Below are 27,891 nucleotides of genomic sequence, written 5' to 3' on the forward strand. Positions count from 1 at the left end.
TAATCTCTTCTCTTAATCTTTTGTAGAAAGCTATAAAAGGAAATTTTTAATTTTTAAACTCTCTTTTAAAACCATGATATCCACATAAGAAATAATTTTAATAAAAATCTTTTTTAATATTCTAGTGGCCGACCACCTAAGCTTGGGACCCAAGCTTTGGCCGGCCACCAACTTGGCTCATCCATTTGGTCTTGGCCGACCCTAGCTTGGGTTCCAAGCTAGCTTGGCCGGCCCCATTGGATGGGTAAGAAGGTGGGTATGTGGTGGGTATAAATCTCTATATACAAGAGGCTACGATAGGGACCGAGAGGAGGAATTGGTTTTGGTCTCCCGATGAAATTAAGCATCCCGTGTTCGCCCCGAACACACAACTTAATTTCATCAATAATAATTCATTCCACTAAAGAACTATTATTGAACTACCGCACCAATCCCAAATTACATTTTGGGCTCCTTCTTATTATGAGTGTGTTAGTCTCCTTGTGTTTAAGATAACAAATGTCCACTAATTAAGTAAGTTACTGACAACTCACTTAATTAATATCTAGCTCCAAGAGTAGTACCACTCAACTTCATCGTCATGTCAGACTAAGTCCACCTACAAGGTTTAACATAACAATCCTTATGAGCTCCTCTTGGGGACATTATCAACCTAGATTACTAGGACACAGTTTCCTTCTATAATCAACAACACACACTATAAGTGATATCATTTCTCAACTTATCGGGCTTATTGATTTATCGAACTAAATCTCACCCATTGATAAATTAAAGAAATAAATATCAAATATATGTGCTTGTTATTATATTAGGATTAAGAGCACACACTTCCATAATAACTGAGTTCTTTGTCTCTTTATAAAGTCAGTATAAAAGAGACGACCTCTAATGGTCCTACTCAATACACTCTAAGTGTACTAGTGTAATTATATAGTTAAGATAAACTAATACCTAATTACACTACGACCTTCCAATGGTTTGTTCCTTTCCATCTTGGTCGTGAGCTACTGTTTATAATTTATAAGGTACTGATAACATGATCCTCTGTGTGTGACACCACACACCATGTTATCTATAATATAAATTAATTGAAAAACTACATTTATCATAAATGTAGACATTTGACCAATGTGATTCTTATTTCTAGATAAATGTTTATACCAAAAGCTAGGCTTTTAGTATACATCCTAACAATCACTGATTTGATGTTGAGGACAACTAGAGCAAAGTTCCTTGAATCTCTTCCAATATTCACTCAATGTCTCCTCCTTGAATTGTTAAATACCACGAATCTTTTTCCACATAGCTATGTAATCATTCTGAACTTCTTGTAGGCTTCGATATGCTGGATATGGCTCAGTAGACTGACTATGTGTAACCTCGCACCTGAAATTTGATTGATCCACATGTGGGTAGTACTGATGTTCAAGCTGATAGAACCAAGTCTGAGGCTGATAGTACTGATAAAATAGATCCATGGTCAAAGAAATTTCCTGCTCTTATACTGAAACACTAGCAAATAGAATCAGAAGACACCGGAGCATATAATATCAAACACATGGATATATGAACATGAAAGCAATTGGAACAATTTTTTTATTTTTATGTAAAAAGAAAAAGAAACAATCCTAAGGTATCAAGCGCCGCTATATTCCCCGGCAACGACGCCAATTTGATAAATCCTAATTTTGTCGTGAAATGGATATCAAAAAAATTAAGTGATCGAATTCATTCTACACTAATGTAGCATAAAGATGACTCGGGTCGTCTCCCAACGAATGTAAACGATAAAATAATAGTCTTAGGATCAATTATTGCTGGCTTGGGGTTTTTTGGATAAATTGGGAATTTCAGAATTGACTTTTGAACAAAGAAAAGAAGTAAGGACCTAAAACTATGCTACATTTGTAAATTCAACTCATGGAAATTAACAAACAAAAAAGCTAACTAATCTAAACAACTGCATTGAAAGAAATAACAAACAAGAATAACCTAATTCAACAATTATGCAAAATCTAAATTGATCAGACATCAAGAACAATGACCTTAACCGAAGGTTTCAAAGCAATAGCAAGGGAATTTGAATCAATTATGCATTGATCAACTACAACAAAACTAAAATTCAAACAAAGATGAAGAAACTAGCATTCAGAGGATTCACACTAATCAAACTGGAGAAACCCTAGCTTGGATTTGGTGTGCATCGGATGAAGAACTCAGCGATAAAGACAAACAGAGTAACTCAGCATTGTTGATGATCGGCAAAGCTTCAATCAGAGATGGGTGCGGAGCTTCACGAAAGGAAGATAACTGGCCGGAAGACAAAGGAATCGGCTCAAACCACCGAATTACTTCTCCTTCTTTGCTTCTTCTTCCTCGCACAAAGTCGCGGCAGAAATTGCAGTCAGATCTGGAACAGAAGGATGAAGTGGCGTCGCCGATTGCTAATGGATGGATTTCAGCCAAAGTAAGGGATGCCCTTGACCTCACAAGCTCGCCGGCGGTGGATGGAATCAAGATCGCCGAAGCAGATCGTGCTCCTCTGTTCTTGACGCGAGAAGTTGCACTGTAGCAATTGACGATCCCCCTGTAGCTTCTCATTTCCCATTTAAATCAGATCTGAAATATATGATGGACGACTATGATTTCTCCGGATCGATCCAACGGTGGAAATTGCTCCAAATCTGTTCCAAATCTTCATATCTTGATCAATGGTCGTGATCTACTCCCCTGTGGCTCGGATGGGCTGGATCATGATAGATGGCTCAGATCTCCTCAATTCTTGAATGAACGATCCATATTACTCCAAAGCTTGGTCTCTTCATTTAAGCCCTAGATTTGAACCCAAATCTGGTCTGATCCGATCGAACCCTTGCCCTTTTGATACCTACAAAGAATATATCAAAACATTAGCATCAAATACTGCAATTATAAAATAATTTGTAATTAAGTCCACAAATGAATACAACTCTTGAAATATGATATAAATGTGGAATTAACACATGAGAAGATCAAATGACATGCTTATATGAATCAAAATATCAATACAAAATGATGGTTATCAAAGTGCTATCTGCCTAAGATTTTCTAACAGTGAATAAACCAAAGCTCATCTTTTGTGCGTGTCTTGGATGGGAAACTTTTCTCGCTCGAATCTCCAAAACAACCAATCGAGCCGACCAATAAGCCAACCGACTTCGTGATTCAGGTCATATTCCAGCTTCTTGATCTTCTCACAAAGCTCATGTTGTCGTTCATATCGACCAGTCATCGTATTTATTGTTCATGATATCTGGAATTAAAAATAATGATGTCAGTACAAAACTGACAAACCAGTAACAAAACTGGTCTTATTCAATTCTCATATATACGTACAACAAATATATACAAAATACATAAGTAAATAAGAAAAATAAATTTTCTTTATTTAGGGAGTCTTATGTGACTGACACATTTGATATGATGATCAACTCCTGTGTTTGGTTTATTTTCTAATCAGAACTAATCTAATTAGGCAAGGATGTGCTATCTATGTTTTGTTATTGTTTAATCCAAGCTCATTTAAATCAATTTCAGACTTATCGATCAAACTGATGATCAACTTCTGTGTTTGGTTTATTTTCTAATCAGAACTAATCTAATTAGGCAAGGATGTGCTATCTATGTTTTGTTATTGTTTAATCCAAGTTCATTTAAACCAATTTCAGACTTATCGATCAAACTCAATTTGATTAATCCAATGTACATTAGATTAAATCTGAACCATTAGAATAAATCTAATCTTTTTTATTAAAACTAACCCATTAGAATTAATCTGATCCTATGATCATATTTAGACCAAGTTTAATAATCAATCTAAATTGATTCTTATTTGGATCAAATTAGTTTATTTAAACTAACTTATAGTTTGAATTAAACGGGGTGAATTGAACTGTAAATCCAATTTGTCTTTGCATGCTTGGAAGAAAAACAAAGCAGAGACATTATACACCTTGTTTTTTGTTTTTTTTTTGTTTTTGTTTTTGTTTTTTCTTTATCTTACACGTGTTTTGAGAAAGGACTTTCTTTTCCATTTTATTTAATAAAATCAAAATTTTCATCAAACAGTTTAATCAAAAACTTCCTCGACATACTGTTTGATGGATGAACCGTAAAAATTAGTGTTCATCTTCTTTATACAAACGCAAGGCTTCCCACGATTGACATTAACTGATATTTTAAAAGCAATTGCCAACACTCCTCTACCGTGACTCTATATTACCGAGGACTATGAGATTTTCAAGAAGTCGGGTAGAAACCGTGACTTTGGGTTGTCGACAAGATTACCGATTCTTGCAGAGATCATAGATATCACAAGGTCGTGATTTCTCAATTTCATGCAATGAAATTCATGCTTTCAAAAAACTAATGCTCGATACCATTGTAGTCTTTGATAGCATGAACACAAAATAAAAATGATAACAACTCATAATGATCTCTCAAGATGAACTTGATCACCGATCACTGCTTGTCGTCGGAAGAGCGATCTCGAAACTGAATCAAAAAACTCTTCTCGAGGTTCACAAACCAAAACTTCTGCTACTCGAATGTTCTCTTTGCTCACGATCACCTCGATCAATTCCTCTCGAGCTGACAGTTTGAGCTTGAGTTCAGTCAAGATTCCAATATAGCATCTGAGGTGACAATAGATCGGTCAAAACATTTAGGTTGTATTTGATTCTTGATAATTTTAATTATCTATCTTATGAATAAAAATTTTGTTTGATTTAGATAATTAGTGATTCTTGATAATGGAGCATACCTATCATATCAATGAATGGGGAATATAATCTGAAATTGAAATACCTTGAAAGTATAAGAATTTTCACAATTCCAGGGTTGACAAAATTCTTTTCCCAAAATTATCCTGTGATTTTTTGCCACTCAACAGTGGCTGCAAGTTCATGTCGAGCACCGGTGAGGCGCTCAAGTGCCCCGCCTGCCACCAGAGCTTCCATTGGAAAGACCATGACAAGATGTGCGAGCTCCGAAATGGTGTCGTGATGCCGCTCTTGCTTCCGCCACCAGCAACTTTGATGTTGTTGTTGGAATCGGAGCGCAGCGGAATACATATACTAAATCATGGATCTTTTTGTCGTGCATATAGTTTTACACAAAAATAACATAAAAAATATACCTTAAGTCCTCGATAGGCGTGAATGATATCACAGACAAATAAGATCCTACGTGTGACTCCTCTAGCGGTATCTACGCGCACTAGATCACGAATTTGACACGATCTGTTAGGTGCTAGCCTCTTGAATCGACAAAGCTTTGTAAGCACTACCGATCTCTTCCGATGGAAGAAAGTCAAGAATAAGTTTTCGAGGGAGCAATGGAGAAAAAGTTCTTCAATGAATCTTTCCATGGATAACTACTTATAGCCACCAAAGAATATGAAGAGGTATGACTTCATATTCTCCATTAATTATCATTACGATGACTCTTCAAATTCTCCATTAATCATCATTATGATGACTCTTCGAATTCTCTATTAATCATTATAATGACTTCGAATCTTTCATTAATCATTATGATTATGACTATTCGAATTCTCTCTTCTTTGGATCAAATAAATTCATATTTGATCTTGATCTCGACTAAATTATGATATTTCTGAATTAATTAATAATCCAATTAATTCTGATTTAAAAATAGTAAGATTAATTAGTTTTAATATCCACTAAAATAATCAATCATAGATATTATTCGTGTCTACGTGCTATGTGTGCGGCCCTCTAGGTTTTATACACGAAAGCAGTGTAAATCCATTCACGGACTAAGATAACCGTCTAGTAATAGTTTTTAGTCACTCAACGTAATAAAATTAATATTAGTCATAAACTATAAACCACTATAAATCGATTACTGTATAATTCAATCTCTTCATCTAAGCCTACATCCCAATTAATTCGGTACATTATATATCATTACCAAATTCATTGTTTTACTTGATTTCCAAGATATAATAGACTCTTCTTGAATGATAAATCATTCCTCCCATGGCCATGAATTTCGAGTCACTAATATCTCTATCAAGCGGCCAGGATGTTAACATCTAATCCAAGAGAGCGATGAATCCTCTATTGACTTAACACTGTTTTCTCTACGCTTTGTCATACACCCAACTGTTGTATTAATTACAATCTGATTGAGGACTACTTTAAACAACGTCAAATCACATAACTTTATGCATAGAATAAATGAAAGTCTCAAGTTAAAAGATTAGTTACACTCGTTCATAAGAAGAATGACCAATGATGCTTAATATGTCATCTCCGCTTAAGCGGTTGTGTCTAGTGTATCTCTAAACTCAAGGTACCCCTAAGTACAAATTGGATATCCATCCCTTGGTATATCTCGACCTAGTCATACTCAGTGCTATCTAGATATCTATGTCCTTTCTAGATATCTATTTGATTATTTTTATATTAATATACCCATTAATATGTAAGACTTTATCATTTATCATATAAATATAGAAAAGTAAATAATTAACGATAAATACTTACCTTTATGAAATAATTATCCACAAAATAAGAAGTGCCTTGACACATGAGTGCACATACTAATAATATCCCAATTGCATTATTGTCAAACACTATATGTTGGTGCAGTAAGGCCGGTAAAAGGGGGTGTGTGAATTGCCTGCAAAATAAAATAGACATTTCTCGATGTTTCAACTCTAATTAGTAGCACAATTATACTAAATTAAATTAACAACTAAAAAGAAGAGGTAAAAGAATTACTTAGTTAAAACCTAGATAGTTGTTAATCCAAGACAAATAAAAGCACTAAAAAGTCTCCTTCATTGAAGGCGGAGAAGTCTCTTACACTCATTGAATGCTCAGAAATTTGCTAGGAAATGAATACAAGAGTTGTTAATTATTTCCTAGGTCTAAGGGTCTTTTTATAGCCCTTGGAAAAAGTTATCCGTAACTTGAAGGCGCCTTCAAAGAAGTCCAAGGCGCCTTCAAAGAAGTCCAAGGCGCCTTCCATCGGATAGAGTTTATCCGCTGAGGATAAAATTTTATCCTCGACTAACGGCTAGCGAAGGCACCTTCAAAGGCTGGAATGTGCCTTCATACTGTTCATTGAAGGTGCCTTCCAGCCATGGAAGGCGCCTTCCAAAGGACAGCTCGGCTTAAAGTTGATCTCTTCGTGTAGTTCTTCACGTAGGTAATTCTCCGGCTAACCGGAGTTGAGCTCACCCGAACCCAACTCCGACTTTCTCCTCGAGCAAGCTTCCTTCCCGACTTCTCATCCCTCGAACGTTGCGCACATCCTTCTCATCCGCCAATGTACTCTTCCATAGCATCTCGCCCTTCGGATGCATCGAGCTCGTTGACTCCCTTTATGTGTCATCCTTCTCGCTAGCTGCATCTTCCACTCAACTTCTTATGTTCTTAGTTGACCATATCAAAACTACCCCAAGGTACTAATAATATGGACTCTCAGTCCTAAGCTCCTCACATGGGTTTCATGTTTCTGTAGAGGTAAGGCCCTTGTGAGTGGGTCTGCGATGTTCTCACTGGTATCTACTCTGCTAACCAACACATCATTTCTCAAAACAATCTCTCTAAGGAGGTGATACTTTCTCAGTATATGCTTGGATTATTGACAAGACCTTGGCTCCTTTGCCTGCGCTATGGCTGCATTATTGTTATAGTATAGCATAATTGGATCAACAATGCTAGGAACCACTTCAAGCTCCATGATGAAGTTCTTAATGCACACAGCTTCCTTTGCTGTCTCTGAAGCTGCTATGTACTCGAACTCAGTGGTTAAATCTGCAACTATCTCTTTCTTGGAACACCTCCAGCAAACAGTTGCACCATTCAAACAAAACACATATCCTTGCCACGATTTCTGATTATCCTGATTTGTCTAAAAACTTGCGTCTGTATATCCTCTAACGACTAATTCCTCATCTCCTCCGAAAACTAAGAATATGTTCTTTTTTCTTCTAAGATATTTGAAGATAGTCTTCACTGTAGTCCAATGACCCTCTCTAGAATTTGACTAATATCTACTCTTCATGCTTAATGCATATGAGACATCTGGTCGAGTGCATATCATAGCATGCATTACGGATCCTACAGCCAAAGCATAAGGTATCTTGTCCATTCTACTTCTTTCCTCTTGTATTTCTAGACACATAGCCTTGGAAAGATGTACATCATGTGACACTGGTAAATATCCTCGCTTGGAGTCCTGCATACCAAATCTATTCAACATTTTGTTAATGTATATACCTTGACTCAACCCTAGTAACATGCTTTGTCTATCTCGATATATTCTAATACCTAAGACATAGGTTGCATCCCCAAGATCTTTTATTGGAAAACACTTCCAACCAAGTCTTGATAGATTCAAGGCTAGGGATGTCATTGTCTATAAGAAGTACATTATCAATATACAACACTAGGAATGTAATCTTGCTCCCATTAATCTTCTTGTAAACGTAAGGTTCTTCTGGATTCTTGACAAAAGAAAAATCTTTAATGGCTTCATCAAATCGCAGATTTTAACTCTGAGATGCTTGCTTTAGTTCATAAATGGACCTCTAGAGCTTACATAATTTATTGGCATTTTTGGATTTTATAAAATTGAGAGATTGTACCATATATACTTTCTCCTGTAACCTTCCATTTAGGAAAGTAATTTTAATATCCATTTGTCAAATCTCGTAATCCTTGTAAGCTGCTATAGCTAGCAAAATCCTAATAGTCTTAAGTATTGCAACGAGCGAAAATATTTCATCATAACCAATTCCTTGACGTTGATTGAAACCTTTTGTCATAAGCCTACCTTTATAGATACTTATGTTTGTTGGTTGCTACTCGGAAAACCTAATGGTTCCACTGTACAAAAATTTTGTACAAAGGTCTGAACATTTTCCTAGTTACCATGTGTTCTTTTAAATTAAACTTGGATCGCCTGCGGAACTTAACACGTTTGATCCAAAGTTTAATCTATTTGTTCTTTTAGGTTTAGACTCGGATCTCCTGCGGAACTTAACACGTTCGATCCAAATCACCTAGGTTATTAATTTCATTAAATATTAATTTCCAAAATTGGCTTCCAGTACTAACGTGGCGAGGCACATGGCCTTCTTGGATATAGGAACAACCACCACCGACTAGACAAAGCCTTTTAAGGAAAGTTAATATTTAATTTCCTTAAATAACTTTAGGTCAACCGAAAAGAACAATCAAATCACAAGGAAAAGAAAAAAAATAAAAGAACACAACATCGAAAACAAATTCGAAATACTAGAATCACATGCCTCTTGTATTTGGTATTATTTCCAAAAATAACTAGTATGATGCGGAAAGGAAAAATACTAGTTATACCTTTTAGAAAGACCTCTTGATCTTCTACCGTATTCCTCTTCTAATCTCGGACGTTGTGTGGGCAACGATCTTCCGAGATGAGAACCACCAAGCACCTTCTTCTTCCTTACAAGTTTCGGCCATCAAAACTTCTCCTAGGATGAAGAGGTTCGGCCACCACCACCATGCTCCAAGGGATGCTAGAAACAAAACTTTCTTTCTCTCCTTCTTCTTCTTCTTCTCTAAACTTGATCCAGCCACCATATGAATCTCCACAAGAAGGATGAGGTTCGGCCATCAAAGAGAAGAGAGGAGGAGAGGATGGCCGGCCACACCAAGGAAGAAAAAGAGGGAGAAAATAGAATAGAGTTGTTCACCATGAAGCCTTCTCTACCCCCTCTGTTATAATCCTTAGTCTTGGCAAATAAGGAAAATTTAATAAAAACTTCCTTAATTCTTTTGCCATTGAAAAGGAAAATTTATTTAATTAAAAATAATTTTTCTTTTCAATTTACAATGGTCGGCCACACCATAAAATTTCCAAGCAAATAAAATTTTAAACACAAATTAAAACTTCCTTATTTGCTTCCGGAAATTTATAAAAAATTTCTCCAATAATTTTTCCCTTCATGATTGGTTAATAAAAAGGAAATTTTATAAATTAAAATCTTTCTTTTAACATGTGGATAAAAAGAAAGTTATCTCTAAAAATTAAAATCTCTTTTAATCTACAAATAAGGAAAGATATTAAATCTTTTCTTAATCTTTTGTAGAAACTAATGAAAGAGAATTTTTTAATTTTTAAACTTTCTTTTAAATAATAAACATGATTAATAGGAAAGTTTTTACCAAAATTAAAATCAACCTTTTAATCTACAAATAAGGAAAGAGATTTAGCTCTTCTCTTAATCTTTTGTAGAATCTTATAAAAGGAAAGATTTAAATTTTTAAACTCTCTTTTAAATCATGTTATCCACATAAGAAAAATTTAAAAAAATAAAAATCCTTTTATTTAAATTTGGGCCGGCCACACCAAGCTTGAACCCAAGCTAGGGCCGGCCACCTTGAAGCACCCATGAACCAAACTTTGGTCGGCCCTAGCTTGGTCTCCAAGCTAGCTTGGCCGGCCCCTATGGGATGGGTAAGAAGGTGGGTATAGGTGGGTATAGTACTCTATAATTAAGAGGCTACGATAGGGACCGAGAGGAGGAATTGATTTTGGTCTCCCGATAAAATTAAGCATCCTGTGTTCGCCCCGAACACACAACTTAATTTTATCAATAATAATTCATTCCACTAGAGAACTATTATTGAACTACCGCACCAATCCCAAATTACATTTTGGGCTCCTTCTTATTATGAGTGTGTTAGTCTCCCTGTGTTTAAGATGTCGAATGCCCACTAATTAAGTAAGTTACTAACAACTCACTTAATTAATATCTAGCTCCAAAAGTAGTACAACTCAACTTCATCGTCATGTCGGACGAAGTCCACCTGCAGGGTTTAACATGACAATCCTTATGAGCTCCTCTTGGGGACATTCTCAACCTAGATCACTAGGACACAGTTTCCTTCTATAATCAACAATACACACTATAAGTGATATCATTTCCCAACTTATCGGGCTTATTGATTTATCGAACTAAATCTCACCCATTGATAAATTAAAGAAATAAATATCAAATATATGTGCTTGTTATTATATTAGGATTAAGAGCACACACTTCTATAATAACTGAGGTCTTTGTTCCTTTATAAAGTCAGTATAAAAGAAACAACCTTAAATGGTCCTACTCAATACACTCTAAGTGTACTAGTGTAATTATATAGTTAAGATAAACTAATACTTAATTACACTACGACCTTCCAATGGTTTGTTCCTTTCCATCTTGGTCGTGAGCTACTTTTATAATTTATAAGGAACCGATAACATGATCTTCTGTGTGTGACACCACACACCATGTTATCTACAATATAAATTAATTGAACAATTACATTTATCATAAATGTAGACATTTGACTAATGTGATTCTTATTTCTAGATAAATGTTTATACCAAAAGCTAGGCTTTTAGTATACATGCTAACAATGTTCCCATCCATGTTAATCTTTTTCTTGAAGATCTATTTACACCCTATGGGTTTTACTCGAACTGGCACATCAACCAACTCCCAAACTTGGTTGGTGTACATGGAGTCCATTTCAGATTTTATGACTTCTAATAATTTCTCAGAATCATTTGAAACAACTACTTCCTCGTTAGTCGACGGTTCATCATGTTCGATGAGTAGCACTTCCTCATCTTAGGTTACCAACCAACCATATTTGTTTGACTCTCGGTGTATTCTTGTAGACTTACGTCAATCTCGCATTTCCTAAGCAGTCTCAGATGAAGGAGACACTTGTGTTGGTACAGCTTGCACTAATGGTCTAACTAAGATTTTGATAAATGACAAAGTAAGTTAAGTTAGGTATTATTGTAATCTAACCACTTTACCAAGTGTGCAGGAGTTAACCAGATAGGTCAACAGACTGACCGGATATCTGGGGCGAAGTCCAAATAGGTCAACGGGTCAACGGGTCAACCGGATATCTGGCAAGAAGTCCAGATAGATCGACGGGCCGATCGAATATCTAGCAAGAAGTCCAGATAGGTCAACAGGCTGACCGGATATCTGGCAGGAAATCCAGTTGGGTCTACAGACTAGACAACTGGCAAACTGGTAAGTAAAGGTAAGTCACTAGAGGAGAATGACTAAGTGAGGGCGCATCCCAGTTGAGGGGACAGTAGACCTCAGTTTAGGTTAGGTCCATTTCGGATCCCTAATCTAAGACCTTAACTAGTTTCGGGTCCTGAGAGGACAGAAACTAATTACAACTCATTATTATAACTGTGATAACTTTATTTTATAGGGTAGATGTTTTAGTTTTGAACTAACATCTTTTTGCAAGATAAAAGAGCAAAAAGCCTTCGGATGAACAGTACCCGAAGGCACTTTCAAAGCTGATGGAAGGCGCATTCACACTATTCATGGAAGGTGCCTTCAAAGGCTTTGAAAGGCGCCTTCTGCAGGATGAACTTTGGATGTCATCACGAATAAGAGCCAGGACAATCGGGATCAAACTTCTCGGGTTAAAGGCACCTTTAATGGCTATGGAAGACGCCTTCCAAGCCTTTATAAGGATGCTCGCCCAAATCTTCATACACAACACTCACACGAGCTTCTACGCATCCAAACGGCTTTTCGACTGCTCTGGGCTCTTGCTGTTGCCCTGCTATGACTTTGCTACACCCGACTGTCGTCAAGAAGTCGACCAAACACCGAGCGCGGACCAACCGACTTCAAACATAGTTTGGTAGCGTTTGTTAATTGGACTTAAATTCAATAAACGGAAAGTGTAGTCTGTTACACTTCTCTGATCTCCTTTTTGTACTCGATTTCCTCTTCCAGAGATATCGGAAGAGGCTTTTAGTGGATTACTCATCGATAGGTCCACGGGACCTGGGTCTTGGAGTAGGAGTCGTCGAAGGTTCCGAACCAAGTAAACTGTTTGTGTTCTCTTTGTGACTTTCCGTTTTCTTATTTCTTTTTTCGTTGTGTGTACTCATTTATTTTAAAATGATAAAACAAGATTTTTGAAACCACGTGATTCACCCTCCCCCCTCTCTCACGTGTGACTCGATCCAATAACTTGTACTTGTGGCACTGTCTCATTGTCCAACTGTTTGTAGAGTCTATAATTTATTCAAGACTTACTTTACTCCCACTACTTTTTTAGAAATAAACTCTTTCTAATAAAGTAATATATCAAGCAACAATAACTTTGTGCTCACTCGGAAGATAAAAATAATATCCCATTGTAGCTTTGGGATAACCTACAAACGTATATTTTATGGATTTTGCTGCAAGCTTATTAGAATTTTCATTCTTCACGTAAGCATCACAACCACATATCTTAAGGTATAAGACAAATTTGGTTTCTTTCCAAACCATAATTCATAAGGAGACTTATCTACTGTCTTGGTTAAAATTAAGTTAAGTGTGTATGTTGATGTTTCTAAGGCATAGCCCCAGAATGATATTGGAAGACTTGCATGACTCATCATTGATCTAACCATATCCATGAGTGCGATTTCTCCTTTTTGAAACATCGTTCTACTCTGGTATTCTAGGAGGTGTAAGTTGGGAAATTATCCCACACTCTTTTAGGTAATCAATGAACTCTTAGCTTAGATACTCATCACCTCGATCACTTTAAAGGGTCTTAATCTTCTTGTCGCATTGATTTTCTACCTCATTCTTAAACTCCTTAAACTTGTCTAAAGTTTCATATTTATGTCTTATTAAGTAGATATATCCACATCTACTTAAATTGTCAGTAAAAGTCTCGAAGTAGATATACGCTCCTCTAACCTGAACTTGCAATGACCCACAAACATCACTATGTATGAGTTCTAGTGGTTTCTTTGCCCGTTCACCTATTTTGGTGAAAGGTTTTTTGGTCATTTTTCCTAGTAAACATGCTTCGCATGTATCTATGGGTTCTAATTCAAAAGAGTCCAAATACGCATTACTGAGTAATCTAGCGATGTGTTTCTGGATTATATAACCAAGTCTACAGTACCAGAACTCTGTCAATGTTGGTTGGTCATAGGAAGATCGTACCGGTCCTACTGTACAAAAATTTTTGTACAAGTGTCGAACCTTCCTAACAACCTATTGTGTTCTTTAGAAATTAGATTATGAATCGCAAACGAAACTTAACATTATTGATTCCAAATTTAACTTATCTGTTCTTAGTGATTTAGACTTGGATCGCAAACGATACTTAACATTATAGATCCAAATCCACCTAGGTTACAAATTTAATTAAATATTTATTTCGGAAATGGCTCCCAGGTCAAACATGGCAAGGCACTTGGCCATCTTGGGTATGCGAACATCCACCACTGCCTCGACAAGCCTCTTAACGAAATTCAATATTTAATTTCCTTATATAACTTTAGGTTTAACCAAAAAGAACAATCGAATCACAAGATCGACAAATAAAACAAAAGAAACACCACTTCGAATTACAAATCCGAAAATCTAGAATCTCTAGCCTCTTGTGTTTGGTATTTTAAAATCCATACAAAGAAAAACTAGTATGATGCAGAAAAGAATTACTAGTTATACCTTTCTTTGTAAGAAACAACCTCTTGATCTTCTATCGTATTCCTCTTCTTATCTCGGACGTTGTGTGGGCAACGATCTACCGAGATGAGAACCACTCAAGCCCTTCTTCTTCCTGTTGGTTAGTCCTAGGAAAACGTACCGGTTCCACTACATAAAAATTTTTGTACAAGTGTCGAACCTTTACTTAAATAACCTATTGTGTTCTTTAGAAGTTAAATTAGGAATCACAGACGGAACTTAACATCATTGATTCCAAATTTAACTTATCTGTTCTTAATGGTTTAGATTTGAATCGCAAGCGGAACTTAATACTATTGATTCAAAACCACCTATGTTATTAATTCCATTAAATATTAATTTCCAAAATTGGCTTCCAGGACTGCATGGCGAGGCACATGGCCTTCTTGGATATGGGAGCAACTACCACCGCCTAGACAAAGCCTTTTAAGGAAAGCTAATATTTAATTTCCTTAAATAACTCTAGGTTAACCAAAAAGAACAATCGAACCACAAATTCGAAAACAAAGAAAACACAAATTTGAAAAACTAATTCGAAATACTAGATCCAATTGCCTCTTGTGTTTGGAATTCTTACAAAAGAAATACAACTAGTATGATGCGGAAATTAATTACTAATTATATCTTCCTTTGTAAACTTTAATGACCTCTTGATCTTCTACCGTATTCCTCTTCTAACCTCGGACGTTGTGTGGGCAACGATCTACCGAGATGAGAATCACCCAAGCCCTCCTTCTTCCTTCCTAGTTTCGGCCACCAAAAGCTCCTCCAAGGATGAAGATATTCGGCCACCACCAAGCTCCAAGGGATGCTAGAAATATCGCCTCCTTTTCTCTTCTTCTTCTCCAAGCAAGATCCGGCCACCACAAGGACTCCAAAGATGAGATGAGGTTCGGCCACATGATGGAGAGAAGAGAAAAGAGAAGAGGATGATGGCCGGCCACACCAAGGAAGAGAGGGGAGGAAATAGAATAGAGTCGTTAGCCATGAAGGCACCTCTACCAACTCTTTTATATTCCTTGGTCTTGACAAATAAGGAAATTTTAATAAAAACTTCCTTAATTCCTTTTCCATGAAAAGGAAAATTTAATTAATTAAAATTAAAACCTTTTCTTAAATCATATGGCTGGCCACAACCAAATCTCCAAGCAAATAAAATTTTAAACACAAATTAAAACTTCCTTATTTGCTTCTAGAAATTTTATGAAAAATTTCTCCAATAATTTTTCCCTTCATGGTGGATTATAAAAAGGAAATTTTATAAATTAAAATCATTCTTTTAAACATGTAGATAATTTCCAAAAAGGAAAGTTATCTTTAAAAAATTAAAATCTCCTTTTAATTTACAAATAAGGAAAGATATCAAATCTTTTCTTAATCTCTTGTAGAAACTTATAAAAGAGATATTTAATTTTTAAACTCTCTTTTAAATCATGAACATGGTTAAAAAAAGGAAAGTTTTCTCAAAATTAAAATCTACCTTTCAATCTACAAATAAGGAAAGATTTCAAATATTTTTCTTAATCTTTTGTAGAAAGCTATAAAAGGAAAGATTTAAATTTCAAACTCTCTTTTAAAACCATGATATCCACATAAGAAATAATTTTAATAAAAAACCCTTTTTAATATGATGTGGTCGACCACCTAAGCTTGGGCTCCAAGCAATTGGCCGGCCACCTTAAGGCTTAACCTTTAGGCTTGGCCGGCCCTAAGCTTGAGCTTCAAGCTTGGCTTGGTCGGCCCCTATAGGTTGGGTAAGAAGTGGGTATGTGGTGGGTATAAATCTCTATATACAAGATGCTACGATAGGAACCTAGAGGAGGAATTGGTTTTGGTCTCCCGATGAAATTAAGCTTCTCGTGTTCACCCCGAACACACAACTTAATTTCATCAATAATAATTCATACCACTAAAGAATTATTATTGAACTACCGCACCAATCCCAAATTACATTTTGGGCTCCTTCTTATTATGAGTGTGTTAGTCTCCCTATGTTTAAGATGTCAAATGGCCACTAATTAAATGAGTTGCTGACAACTCACTTAATTAATATCTTAGTCCAAGAGTAGTATCACTCAACCTTATCGTCATGTCGGACTAAGTCCACCTACAGGGTTTAACATGACAATCCTTATAAGCTCCTCTTGGGGACATTATCAACCTAGATCACTAGGACACAGTTTCCTTCTATAATCAACAACACACACTATAAGTGATATCATTTCCCAACTTATCGGGCTTATTGATTTATCGAAATAAATCTTACCCATTGATAAATTAAAGAAATAAATATCAAATATATATGCTTGTTATTATATTAGGATTAAGAGCACACACTTCCATAATAACTGAGGTCTTTGTTCCTTTATAAAGTCAGTATAAAAAGAAACGACCTCTAATGGTCCTACTCAATACACTCTAAGTGTACTAGTGTAATTATATAGTTAAGATAAACTAATATCTAATTACACTACGACCTTCCAATGGTTTGTTCCTTTCCATCTTGGTCGTGAGCTACTGTTTATAATTTATAATGAACCGATAACACGATCTTCTGTGTGTGACACCACACACTATGTTATCTATACTATAAATTAATTAAACATCTACATTTGGTATATATAAATGTAGACACTTGACCAATGTGATTCTTATAAATGTTTATACAAAAGCTAGGCTTTTAGTATACACTCCAACACTTCCTTCTTCCAAGTTTCGACCAAGCAAGCTTCTTCAAGAAATTATAAGTCTAGGCCACCAACCAAGCTCCAAGGAAAATTAGGAAACAAAAATCCTCCTTTCTCTTCTTCTTCTCCAAGCTAGATCCGGCCACCAAAACAAGCTCCTAGAGGTTGATGTGGTTCGGCCACTAAGGAGGAAGAAAAGGAGGAGATGGGAAGATGATATGGTCGGCCACCACCAAGGAAGAAAAGAGAGAGGAAAAAATAGAACATAAGTTGTGAGGTGAGGCACCTCTACCCTCTCTTTTATATTCCTTGGTCTTAGTAAATAAGGAAAATTTTATTAAAACCTCCTTATTATCTTTGCCATTGAAAGAAAATTTAAACAATTTCCTTTCCTCAATCAATGTGGTCGGCCACAGCTCTCATCCTTCAAGCGAGGAAAGTTTTAACACAAAATTAAAACTTCCTAATTTGTTTCCGGAAATTTTAAAATAAAAATTTCTCTTAAAAATTCCCTTCATGGTTGATCATAAAAAGAAACTTTTATAAATTAAAATCTCTCTATTAAAGCATGTGGATGATTTACAAAAAGGAAAGTTTTCTCTAAAATTAAAATCTCCTTTCAATCTACAAATAAAGAAAGATATCAAATCTTTTCTTAATCTTTTGTAGAAACTATAAAAGGAAAATTTTAATTTTAAAACTCTCTTTTAAAATCATGAAGATAATTTCATAAAAGGAAAATTTTCTCTAAAATTAAAATCTCCTTTCAATCTACAAATAAGGAAAGATATCAAATCTTTTCTAAATCTTTTGTAGAAAAAGAAAGATTTATAATTTTTAAACTCTTTTTTAAATCATGAACATGGTTACAAAAAAGGAAAGTTTTATCAAAAAAATTAAAATATTCTTTTTAACTACAAATAATGAAGATATCAAACCTTTCACTTAATCTTTTGTAGAAAGCTATAAAAGGAAAAAATTTAAATTTTAAACTCTCTTTTAAAATCATGCTTCCACGTAAGAAAAGATTTTAAAATAAAAATCTTTTTAATTTGGTTAGGGTCGGCCACACCATGCTTGGGCTCCAAGCATTGGCCGGCCACCTACTTGGCTCAACCTTTTGGTCTTGGCCGGCCCTAGCTTGGGCTCCAAGCTAACTTGGCCGACCACCTAAGGATGGGTACGAAGGTGGGTATAGGTGAGTATAATTCACTATATACAAGAGGCTACGATAAGGACCGAGAGGAGGAATTAGTTTTGGTCTCCCCATGAAATTAAGCTTCCCGTGTTCGCCCCGAACACACAACTTAATTTCATCAATAATAATTCATTCCACTAAAAAATTATTATTGAACTACCGCACCAATCCCAAATTACATTTTGGGCTCCTTCTTATCATGAGTGTGTTAATCTCCCTGTGTTTAAGATGTCGAATGTTCACTAATTAATTGAGTTACTGACAACTCACTTTAATTAATATCTTAGTCCAAAAGTAGTACCACTCAACCTTATTGTCGTGTCGGACTAAGTCCGCCTACAGGAACATGACAATCCTTATAAGCTCCTCTTGGAGACATTATCAACCTAGATTACTAGGACACAGTTTCCTTCTATAATCAACCACACACACTATAAGTAATATCATTTCCCAACTTATCGGGCCTATTGATTTATTGAGCTAAATCTCACCCTTTGATAAGTCAAAGAAATAAATACTAAATATATGTGCTTGTTATTATATTAGGATTAAGAGCACACACTTCCATAATAACTAAGGTCTTATTCTTTTATTAAGTCAGTATAAAAAGAACTTACCTTAAATGGTTCTGCTCAAAACACTCAAAGTGTACTAGTGTAATTTATCAATCAAGATAAACTAATACCTAATTACACTACGACTATTCCAATAATTTGTTCCTTTTCATCTCAGTCGTGATCTACTGTTTATATTTTATAAGGAATTGATAACATTATCTTCTGTGTGTGACACCACACGCTATGTTATCTACAATATAAATTAATTGAACAACTACACTTAGCTTATAAATGTAGATATTTGACCAATATAATTCTTATTTCTAAGTAAATGTTTATACAAAAAGCTAGGCTTTTAGTATACATTCCAACAGTCAAGTTTGAGTCATACAATTTTTGTTTCTTACTTTCAATACAATAAATCGGTTCATCTAAGCTAAGAACATAAAGCCCATTATTCAATGAATCATTCCCATAGAATATATTGTTCAAATAAAAGGAACATAGCTTATTCTTGAATTTAAAAACAAATCTCTTATCGTCCAAACTAGACACCGAAATGATATTCTATGAGAAACTAGGAATAAAATAATAGTTTTTTAAATTCAAAACAAGTTCGCTAGGCAAATTTATTAAATAAGTTCCTATAATTAACGCAACAACTCTCGCTCCATTAGCTACTCATAGGTCTATTTCGCCTTTAAACAACCATCTGCAGTCACTTAGATCCTACATGTTTACACAAATGTGAGACCTACTTTCAGAATCTATGACCTATGATGAAAAAACAGAAAGATTGCACTCTATCATAAAGATACCTGAAGCATCCGCTCCACTGCATTCTTCCTCATGTAAATGTAACAGTTTTTCTTCTAGTGGCCTTTCTTGCCATAATGGAAGCACATGACCTCCTTTTCATCAAATTAGGACATCTACATCCCTTTCTTAAGCTTCTTCTGAGCATGATATCTAGTATTCTTCATTGCATTAGCCTTGGGATTAAACTTTCCGGTGTTAGGGCGCTTGTTGGTCTTTCTGACCATCATTGCATGCAGGGAAGGATTTACCTTTATATCCTTCTCACTTTCTCAGTAGTTTTCAACATTGTCATCAGATCAGTCAAACTCTTGTCCATGCTGTTCATATTGAAGCTCAACATGAACTGGAAAAATGATAGAGGTAGTGAGGATAATACTAGGACAACAGCCAAGTCCTGGTCTAACTTAGAACCTAAGCTCTCGAGCCTCTTTATGTACACAATCATCTTGAGTACATGAGATCAAACTTGGTTTCCTTCTATCAGCATGGTATGAAATAGTGCTCGAGAGGTTTCATACCTATCTACTCTTGCACTTTCTTGGAAAAGCTCATGCGAGTGTTGATTAATCTCCCTAGCACTCATGTTCTCATGGTGTATTTGTAACTCGGGAGAAATAGAAGACAACATGATGCATTGCACATCCAGTGCATCTTCCATATACTAAGGATAATATGACTGATCTTCGTTTAAAGCATCAGGTGTAAGCTCTTTCAGTAGTTCATCTTCAAGCACGTAATTTTTCTCTCATATCTTAAAATAATTTTCAGTTTCCTATACCAATCCAGGTAGTTGGAACTGATGAGGGTATTCTATTTCTCGAGAATACTTTATAGTGATAAGGTACTTGTGTTTGCCATCTAAAATTTAAAGCAGAGTTTTATAATTTGTGAAATATATTTAATAAAGGATTTTATAACTCGTATTTGTTGGATCGCGGTGGCCGAATAAAAGGGGGGTTGAATATCCCTATAAAAACCAAAACAAACAACCCTTCTCGGACTTCTTAAACTGACACTTGTATAATAATTAAATAAATAGAAAGCAAAAGAAGATGCACAAGATGTTTACTTGGTTACAACCGGAGAGGTTGTTAATCTAAGGAAAGTGTAACACTAGTATCTCCTTCAGGCGAAAAAGCCTCTTACAGCAGTAAAAGCGCAAAAACAGAAGCTAAATTAACAAGGAAGTGCACAAGTGTTGGAATACAGAATTCTTGAGATGATTTGAAGCTTCTAGACCAAGGTTGTATTTATAACCTTGGTCGGGGCACCTGGAAGGGGTCCAAGTGCCTAGGAGGGGATAAAATTTTATCCCCTTCGCAACGGATCGCGTTTGACGCGATCCTGGTCAAAATCCAATCCCAGGAGCCCGGAATGGTTCCGAGCGCCCGGACGGTCCTGGCGCCCGGACCACTAACTCAACCAAGTTGACTTTTGGTCTAGGCCCTCTGCTCCGGTGCTACTCGCCTCGGTCTGGATCTTCCACTTCGGCTCCGCTTGCTTGGGTGATTTCAGCCAACCAAAATAAGGCTCACTCGAACCCAATTTCGGCCTTCTCGAGCAACCTTCTGCTCCGGCTTCTCGTCCCTCAGAAATGTCACGCGCATCCTTCTCGTCCACCCGCGTACTCTTCCGCAGCGCCTCGTACCTAAGACGCACCGAGCCCGTCGGCTCCCTCCTGTGTCGTCCTTCTCGCTAGCTGTGTCTTTTCCTCAACTCCCTATGCTCCTAAGCTCCTGCACACTTAGACACAAGGTTAAAAACACGACATAACCTAACTTAACTTGTTGATCACATCAAAATAACCTTGGAGTTCTAGCACTATTATTTTATTCAAGTTTCACAGCCCTTACTATTAGAATCGGGAATAAGTTGGTAACAATTCCTAATATAACCGAAACTCTAAATCATATAGTATGCACACAGCTAAGTTGTATCTACATGTTACATTCATCAAATAGGCCTTCGTTTGTCAATCACAAATCTATGTGACTTTCGGTGTATTCTTGTCAGTTTTATATTCTCAACACTTGTCCCTCAAATCAATTGACCTTAGCTGAGCTAAACAAGTCAACAAATTCGAGTTAAGTCGGCCCACTAATAATTATGATAAATTATAAATATTTTGACACAAGCCCACAGTTGAGTTGTACCGACTTATGTAAAAAATTTAACTATCATCATAGTTATTAGTGGAGAGCTATTAACAAATCTTGACTTTAATATATTTAAAGAATTTTATAATTATTAAATTATTAAAATATCTCACCATTAATTAACTTCTTGTACATTCACACAATCTCATTACGAGATTTATCGATCTCCATTAACCGTCGTAGTCTTTTAAGATGAATAAACCTTAGAGATTTTAACATGTTAATATACTTATGCCAAATGAATTTATATATAAATTACAATATGTATTACTTTACAGGTTTTTAAATAAAATTTACTTCTATCATGAAATATTAAGGCATATAATTTGAAATAAAAAAATTAAGATTTTAATCTCTCGAAACACTGATTCTTCAAATAAATTTTGAAGAAAATGTTTCGTACTAAATAATCCAACCACGAATAGGTTCTAATACCATTGTTGGAATTGGAGCACAGCAGAATACATATACTAAATCATGGATCTCTTCATGGTACATATAGTTTTACACAAAAATAACATAAAAACATACCTCGAGTCCTCGATAGACGTGAATAATATCACTGACAGATAAAAGTTCTACGTGTGACTCCTCTAGCGGTATCCACACGCACTAGATCATGATCCGTTAGGTGCTAGCTTCTTAGATTGACAAAGTCTTGCAAGCACTACCGATCTCTTCCGATGGAAGAAAGCGAAGAAATTTTCAAGGGAGAAATGGAGAAAAAGTTCTTCAATGAATCTTTCCAAGGATGACTACTTATAGCCTTAAAGGAATATGAAGAGGTATGACTCATCATATTTTCCATTAATCATCATTATGAAAACTCTTCGAATTCTTCATTAATCATCAATATGATAGTTCTTCAAATTCTCCATTAATCATCAGTATGATGACTCTTCGAATTCTCCATTAATTATCATGATTATAGCTATTCGAATTCTCTCTTCTTTGGAACAAATAAATCAATATTTGATCTTGATCTTGACTAGCTTCCAATATTTTTGAATTAATTAATAATCCAATTAATTCTAATTTAGAAATAGTAAGATTGATTAATTTTAATATCTACTAAGATAATTAATAATAGATAATGTTCATGTTTACTTGCTATACATGCGACTCTCTAGGTTTTATACATAAAGGTAGTGTAAATTCATACATAGACTATGGTAACCATCTAATAATAATTTTTTAGCCATCCAATGTGATAAAATTAATATTAGTCATAAATTATAAATCACTATAAATCGATTATTATGTAATTCAATCTCTTCATCTAAGTCCACATCCCAATTAATTTGATAAATTATGCATCATTACCAAATTAATTGTCTTACTTGATTTCCAAGATATAATAGACTCCTCTTGAATGATAAATTATTCCTCCCATGGCCATGAATTTCGAGTCACTAATATCTCTATCAAGCGACTAGGATATTAACTCATAATCCAAGAGAGCGATGAATCATCTATTGACTCAACACTATTCTCTTTACGTTTTATCATACACCCAACTACCATATTAATCACAATCCGATTAAGGACTACTTTTAACGGCGTCAAAGCACATGACTTCACGCATAGAATAAATGAAAGTCTTAAGTCAAAAGATCAGTTACACTCGTTCATAAGAAGAATGATTAATGATGTTTAATATGTGGTCTCCTCTTAAGCGGGGCATGTCCAGTATACCTCAAAACTCAAGGTACCCCTAAGTACAACTTGAATATCCATCTCTTGGTCTATCTTGACCTAGTCATACTCAGCGTTGATCTATATATTTATGTCCCCTCTAGATATTTATCTGATCAAGGACTGTTTTCAGATTAATATACTCATTAATCTGTGAGACTTTATAATTAATCATATACGTACAGAAAAATAAATAATTAACGATAAATACTTATCTTTATGAAATAATTATCCATAAAATATATAAAGAGTGTCTTGGCATATAAGTGCACACACTAATAGGCGTTGCCTCCGCCATGTCTTTTCAGTTGTTGAGGCCTTCCTCACTGCCACCGTCTTCCCCTCTCCCACACCTCCTCTCTTTCGTTCCTTCACTGTTCTCATCCTCGAGCTCTCCCCTATGTCGTTCCCCACCTTCAATGTCGACAGAGGTTTCTCCCCGATTGTGTGTTAGCTCTAGCTGGACGCGTTGGTGGAGGATGCTAAGGTTGGGGAGTTTGCGTCTCCACATTGTGAGGGAGCAACGGTTATGGGATTCATTTTGTGCTTCCCCAACTACTCGTCGTTCTCCGATCTTGACTTCTTGAACCAGGATCTTAACTTCTCAAACCAAACACGATGGATCTTTGACTTCTTGAACAAGAATAATACAGTAAAGGTTAAACTAGATTATATATTAAAACCTTCAAACTTAAGATTGATCATATTTTATTCCCCATAACTTTTATTATGTGATTACCTACATGATAATTTGAACCAAATATACTCTTATGCTCTATTTACCTAAAGGAGTAGATGATGGATGGACGAAACAAACCTAGGGGTATGAGAAGATAATGGAAAAAAAAAATCTCTTCCTCTGTGATACGGTAATCAAGGTGCCCCCCTCCAAAAAAAAAAAAAAAAAGTGGGGCAAAGTAGGGAAGGTCAGCTAGCGCGGAGGTCAAAGTCACATGGTTGCACTACAAAAAAATGGAGGTTTCAGCATCGGTTTTTTAGAACCGGTCAAATGACCACTCTTATGGATTGAATCGGTTTTATAGAAACCGTTGCTATATATCTAGATTTGCAGCGGTTCACATAACCGACTCTAATTATATAATTTGCAGCTGCCAAATGTGGTTGCTACATGATATCAATATTAGAAGCGGTTTGTGACCGCGGCAAAAGGCATATTTTAGAATCGGTTTCTATAACCGCTCCTACAGCTATAATGAGAACATTTAATTAGTAGCGGTATGTAACTGCGGTAAAAATTATGTCAGAAAAACCCTTAAATATTTATTTTGTGGGTCGATTGCATCCCTGTCTATATATATATAATCTTGACTATGGGAAAAGTTGTTGTTTACTAGCGAAAATATTCCGTCTAAATTTAATTTGGCTGGTAAATAAAAGATTTACCCGCTAAATTATACTTTGGCTAATAAATAATTTTAATTATCGACAAAAATTTATTTGGCAGGCAATTTTAATTTATTATTGACGTAAGTTTAATATGGTAGGTAATGTGTAATTTTTTTACCTATCAAAATTAGATATGGTATGTAATATTTAATTTGTTTACTAACTAAAATTTGATTTGGCTAGTAATAATTAATTTTTTACTAGCCAAATATATTTGACCATGTGTAATTTTTTACCCGTAATAGTTAAATTTATATGGTAATATTTAATTTTGTTTGTCAAAAAAAAATTTAGTTAATAATTATTATAATATAATTAAACTTTTAATCAAGGCATGACCAATCTTACTTATTTAATTGTTAATCAATAATTAAAATGAGTTTATAATGTGTTTGTTTTATTTTAAAACAGCCGTACTTAATATTTTTTTAAAAATTTTCTTTATATCATTTTATTTTATTTTATTTTATTTTATTCTCCTTAGGTTTCTTTTCCCAAACCTCCTCAACGCACAACCCATCTCACGTGACTTTTCCTCTCCTCTATTCCCACCGAAAAACCTTCTTCTTCCTCTACTCACACCGAGAAGCTCTAAATCTCCGTTAATCCTTCGTTCGAACAAGGTATAGTCATTCCTTGCAATTATCACTCGCTCCATTCTTTGGTTTTTGAATGTTCCTTTTAATTTGATGAATATCCTTTTGCGTTTGTGCCTTCTGTGTACTTATTTGAATAAACAATAAGGTTGGAATCCTAAGGTTTAGGGTTCTGGAAGCTAAGGCTTAGCGTACTTATCTGTATTTTTTTTTAATATGCAACTCCTCTCTTCACAGCTGTGAGTTGAAATCGCTACAAGAAGCAGCAACGCCGAGAGACCCCAAGAATCTAGAGTTTCTTCTTTCTCTTTACATCGAAGAAAATTGTAAGCGCAGGGATCATTTCGTTTATATTATATATTAGTATATTACTTTGTTGTATTTGATTTCACGTGAGTTTTTTTTTCTTAGACAAAATAAATGTAATAGAAACAATAGTGAAATTATAAGATGACCTATTCAACCTTAATGGATCTTAATTGATACTAGATAAAGATCAAATTGAGTACTTATCTAGTTAAAATTTAAAATAAGAATGTCAATTAATGTAAGTAAGAAAAATTTAATCCTTATGAACTCAAATAACACTTACCAATTTATACTTATACGAAATGAAAATAATCTATGAACATTTTATTATGGCTTCTTTTAATTAGGACTAGCAAGTAAATTTTTTATTTATCTATTTATTGTACATCTTGGCCAAGAATAACAACCGTAGTTGAATCTTGAATTAATGTATTTTGATGATTTGAAGAGTAAAGATTATGAGATTTATTGTTTTATTAGTTACCATGAATTGATCTTTTGTACCTAGATACATGCACCAAATTTTGTATTTTTAGTTTTATCTCATGTTTTTCAGTTATTAGTGATTGTAGGTGAAATTGTATTATCTTATCTGAAAAAAAATGAAAAAGAGGGAGTCATGCGCTGGGTCGTACAAATATTCCATCCTTGGAGCATAAGTTTGTAAGTATCAAATTGTGTTTTGTTTTTACAACTAAATTCACATAATCCATTTATTGTGTAGATCATGATAATCCTAAACTACTGAAGTTCTATGATTTTACTTAATATGTCATGATAGTAATCGATTATGATTGTTTTGCTACCTAATACTATAATTTCCTTTTTGTGATTAGTTACTTATTTAATTGATAAAGAATATGATTTGATATATGTTTTTTGTTTTTATGTACAATATTATTAATGTGATGTAATTAGTTAGAGTCAAGATTTATTTCAATTATAGAGATGTGAAGTGCCTTAAAGTAACATAAATAAAGTAATATTTCTTTGTGTGGTCTTTATGCATATTTAGTTAGAAGGTTTTCTCATTAAAATCCTTCTAATTCCTTTCATAATTCATCTCTTTGAATATTCATTCACTGATAAAAATCCACAATATTTGTTAATGTTACTTGACACTTGATCTAAAAATGATTTTTCCATAAGTAGTTTCAGGAAAAGAGGAGAAAATCTACTCGCATTGAGATAAAAAAAATAAGTCGTCGAAGTAAAAAGAGAGGAGATGCTCCTGTTGATGATGAAGTGATCCGAGTTGAGGTAGTAATTTCTTTTAATTTTTCATGTTTATTTCTCAGCATTCTTCGCATTTTATCAAATATTTTTTTAATAGGCTTTACTAGATGAAGCTGTGCGGCGTCGACTTCAAGACAAGCCTGAGGGAACTCAACCTACAGAAGTGCATGAGGACGCATTTCGGTAATAATTTCTTAACATTTTTTTATTTATTTATGGTAGTTAAAGTTATTACAATTATACGATATTAAGTATATTTTTTTTGTGTAGTGATGTTTTTGGACCCGAACATTCTGGCCGAGTTCGATGTTTAGGTGCTGGTACACTTCCTAGCCAAGTTTTCCCTGAGCTGTGTAAGCGCACAATCTATACACCAAGTTATCACTCTAATTCAAATATGACAGCTGAATTCAAGGAAATGCAAGAAAAAATAAAAGAAATGGAGGCACGGGAAGTACAGAGGTGAATAAAAACAGAGCAAATGATAAGGCAAATGCATGACCAACAACTTCAAAATTTTGCACATATTATGCAGAGTATGATATCCGGATCTGTTGGGGGATCTCGTGGCCCAGAATTGTTACCGGCACAGGTAATAAAAATATTTAATATTTATTAGTAACAATTGAACAATTCAAAAAAATATAAATACATGCATCATT

General features: G+C 34.9%; 1 protein-coding gene across 1 annotated transcript; it reads left to right on the plus strand.

The window, feature by feature from the left end:
- The first annotated feature begins 24,210 nt into the window (after window positions 1–24,210).
- LOC122010694 lies at window positions 24,211–27,697 on the plus strand. The gene is made up of 4 exons (XM_042567197.1): window positions 24,211–24,339; window positions 27,146–27,253; window positions 27,327–27,412; window positions 27,500–27,697. Exons 1-4 carry the CDS (start codon window positions 24,211–24,213, stop codon window positions 27,693–27,695), a joined length of 519 nt encoding a protein of 172 aa, XP_042423131.1. The 3' UTR covers window positions 27,696–27,697.
- Window positions 27,698–27,891: the final 194 nt, after the last annotated feature.

The sequence above is a fragment of the Zingiber officinale genome, chromosome 8A (genome assembly GCF_018446385.1).
Source record: "Zingiber officinale cultivar Zhangliang chromosome 8A, Zo_v1.1, whole genome shotgun sequence".
NCBI lineage: Eukaryota > Viridiplantae > Streptophyta > Magnoliopsida > Zingiberales > Zingiberaceae > Zingiber > Zingiber officinale.

Excerpts from the sequence above, each read along its gene's own strand:
- LOC122010694 (XM_042567197.1), top strand. The coding sequence starts at position 24,211 with ATGGGATTCATTTTGTGCTTCCCCAACTACTCGTCGTTCTCCGATCTT. Across the intron at positions 24,340-27,145 it reads ACAAGAATAATACAGTAAAG|TTTCAGGAAAAGAGGAGAAA; the intron begins GTTAAACTAGAT and ends TTCCATAAGTAG. Across the intron at positions 27,254-27,326 it reads ATGAAGTGATCCGAGTTGAG|GCTTTACTAGATGAAGCTGT; the intron begins GTAGTAATTTCT and ends TTTTTTTAATAG.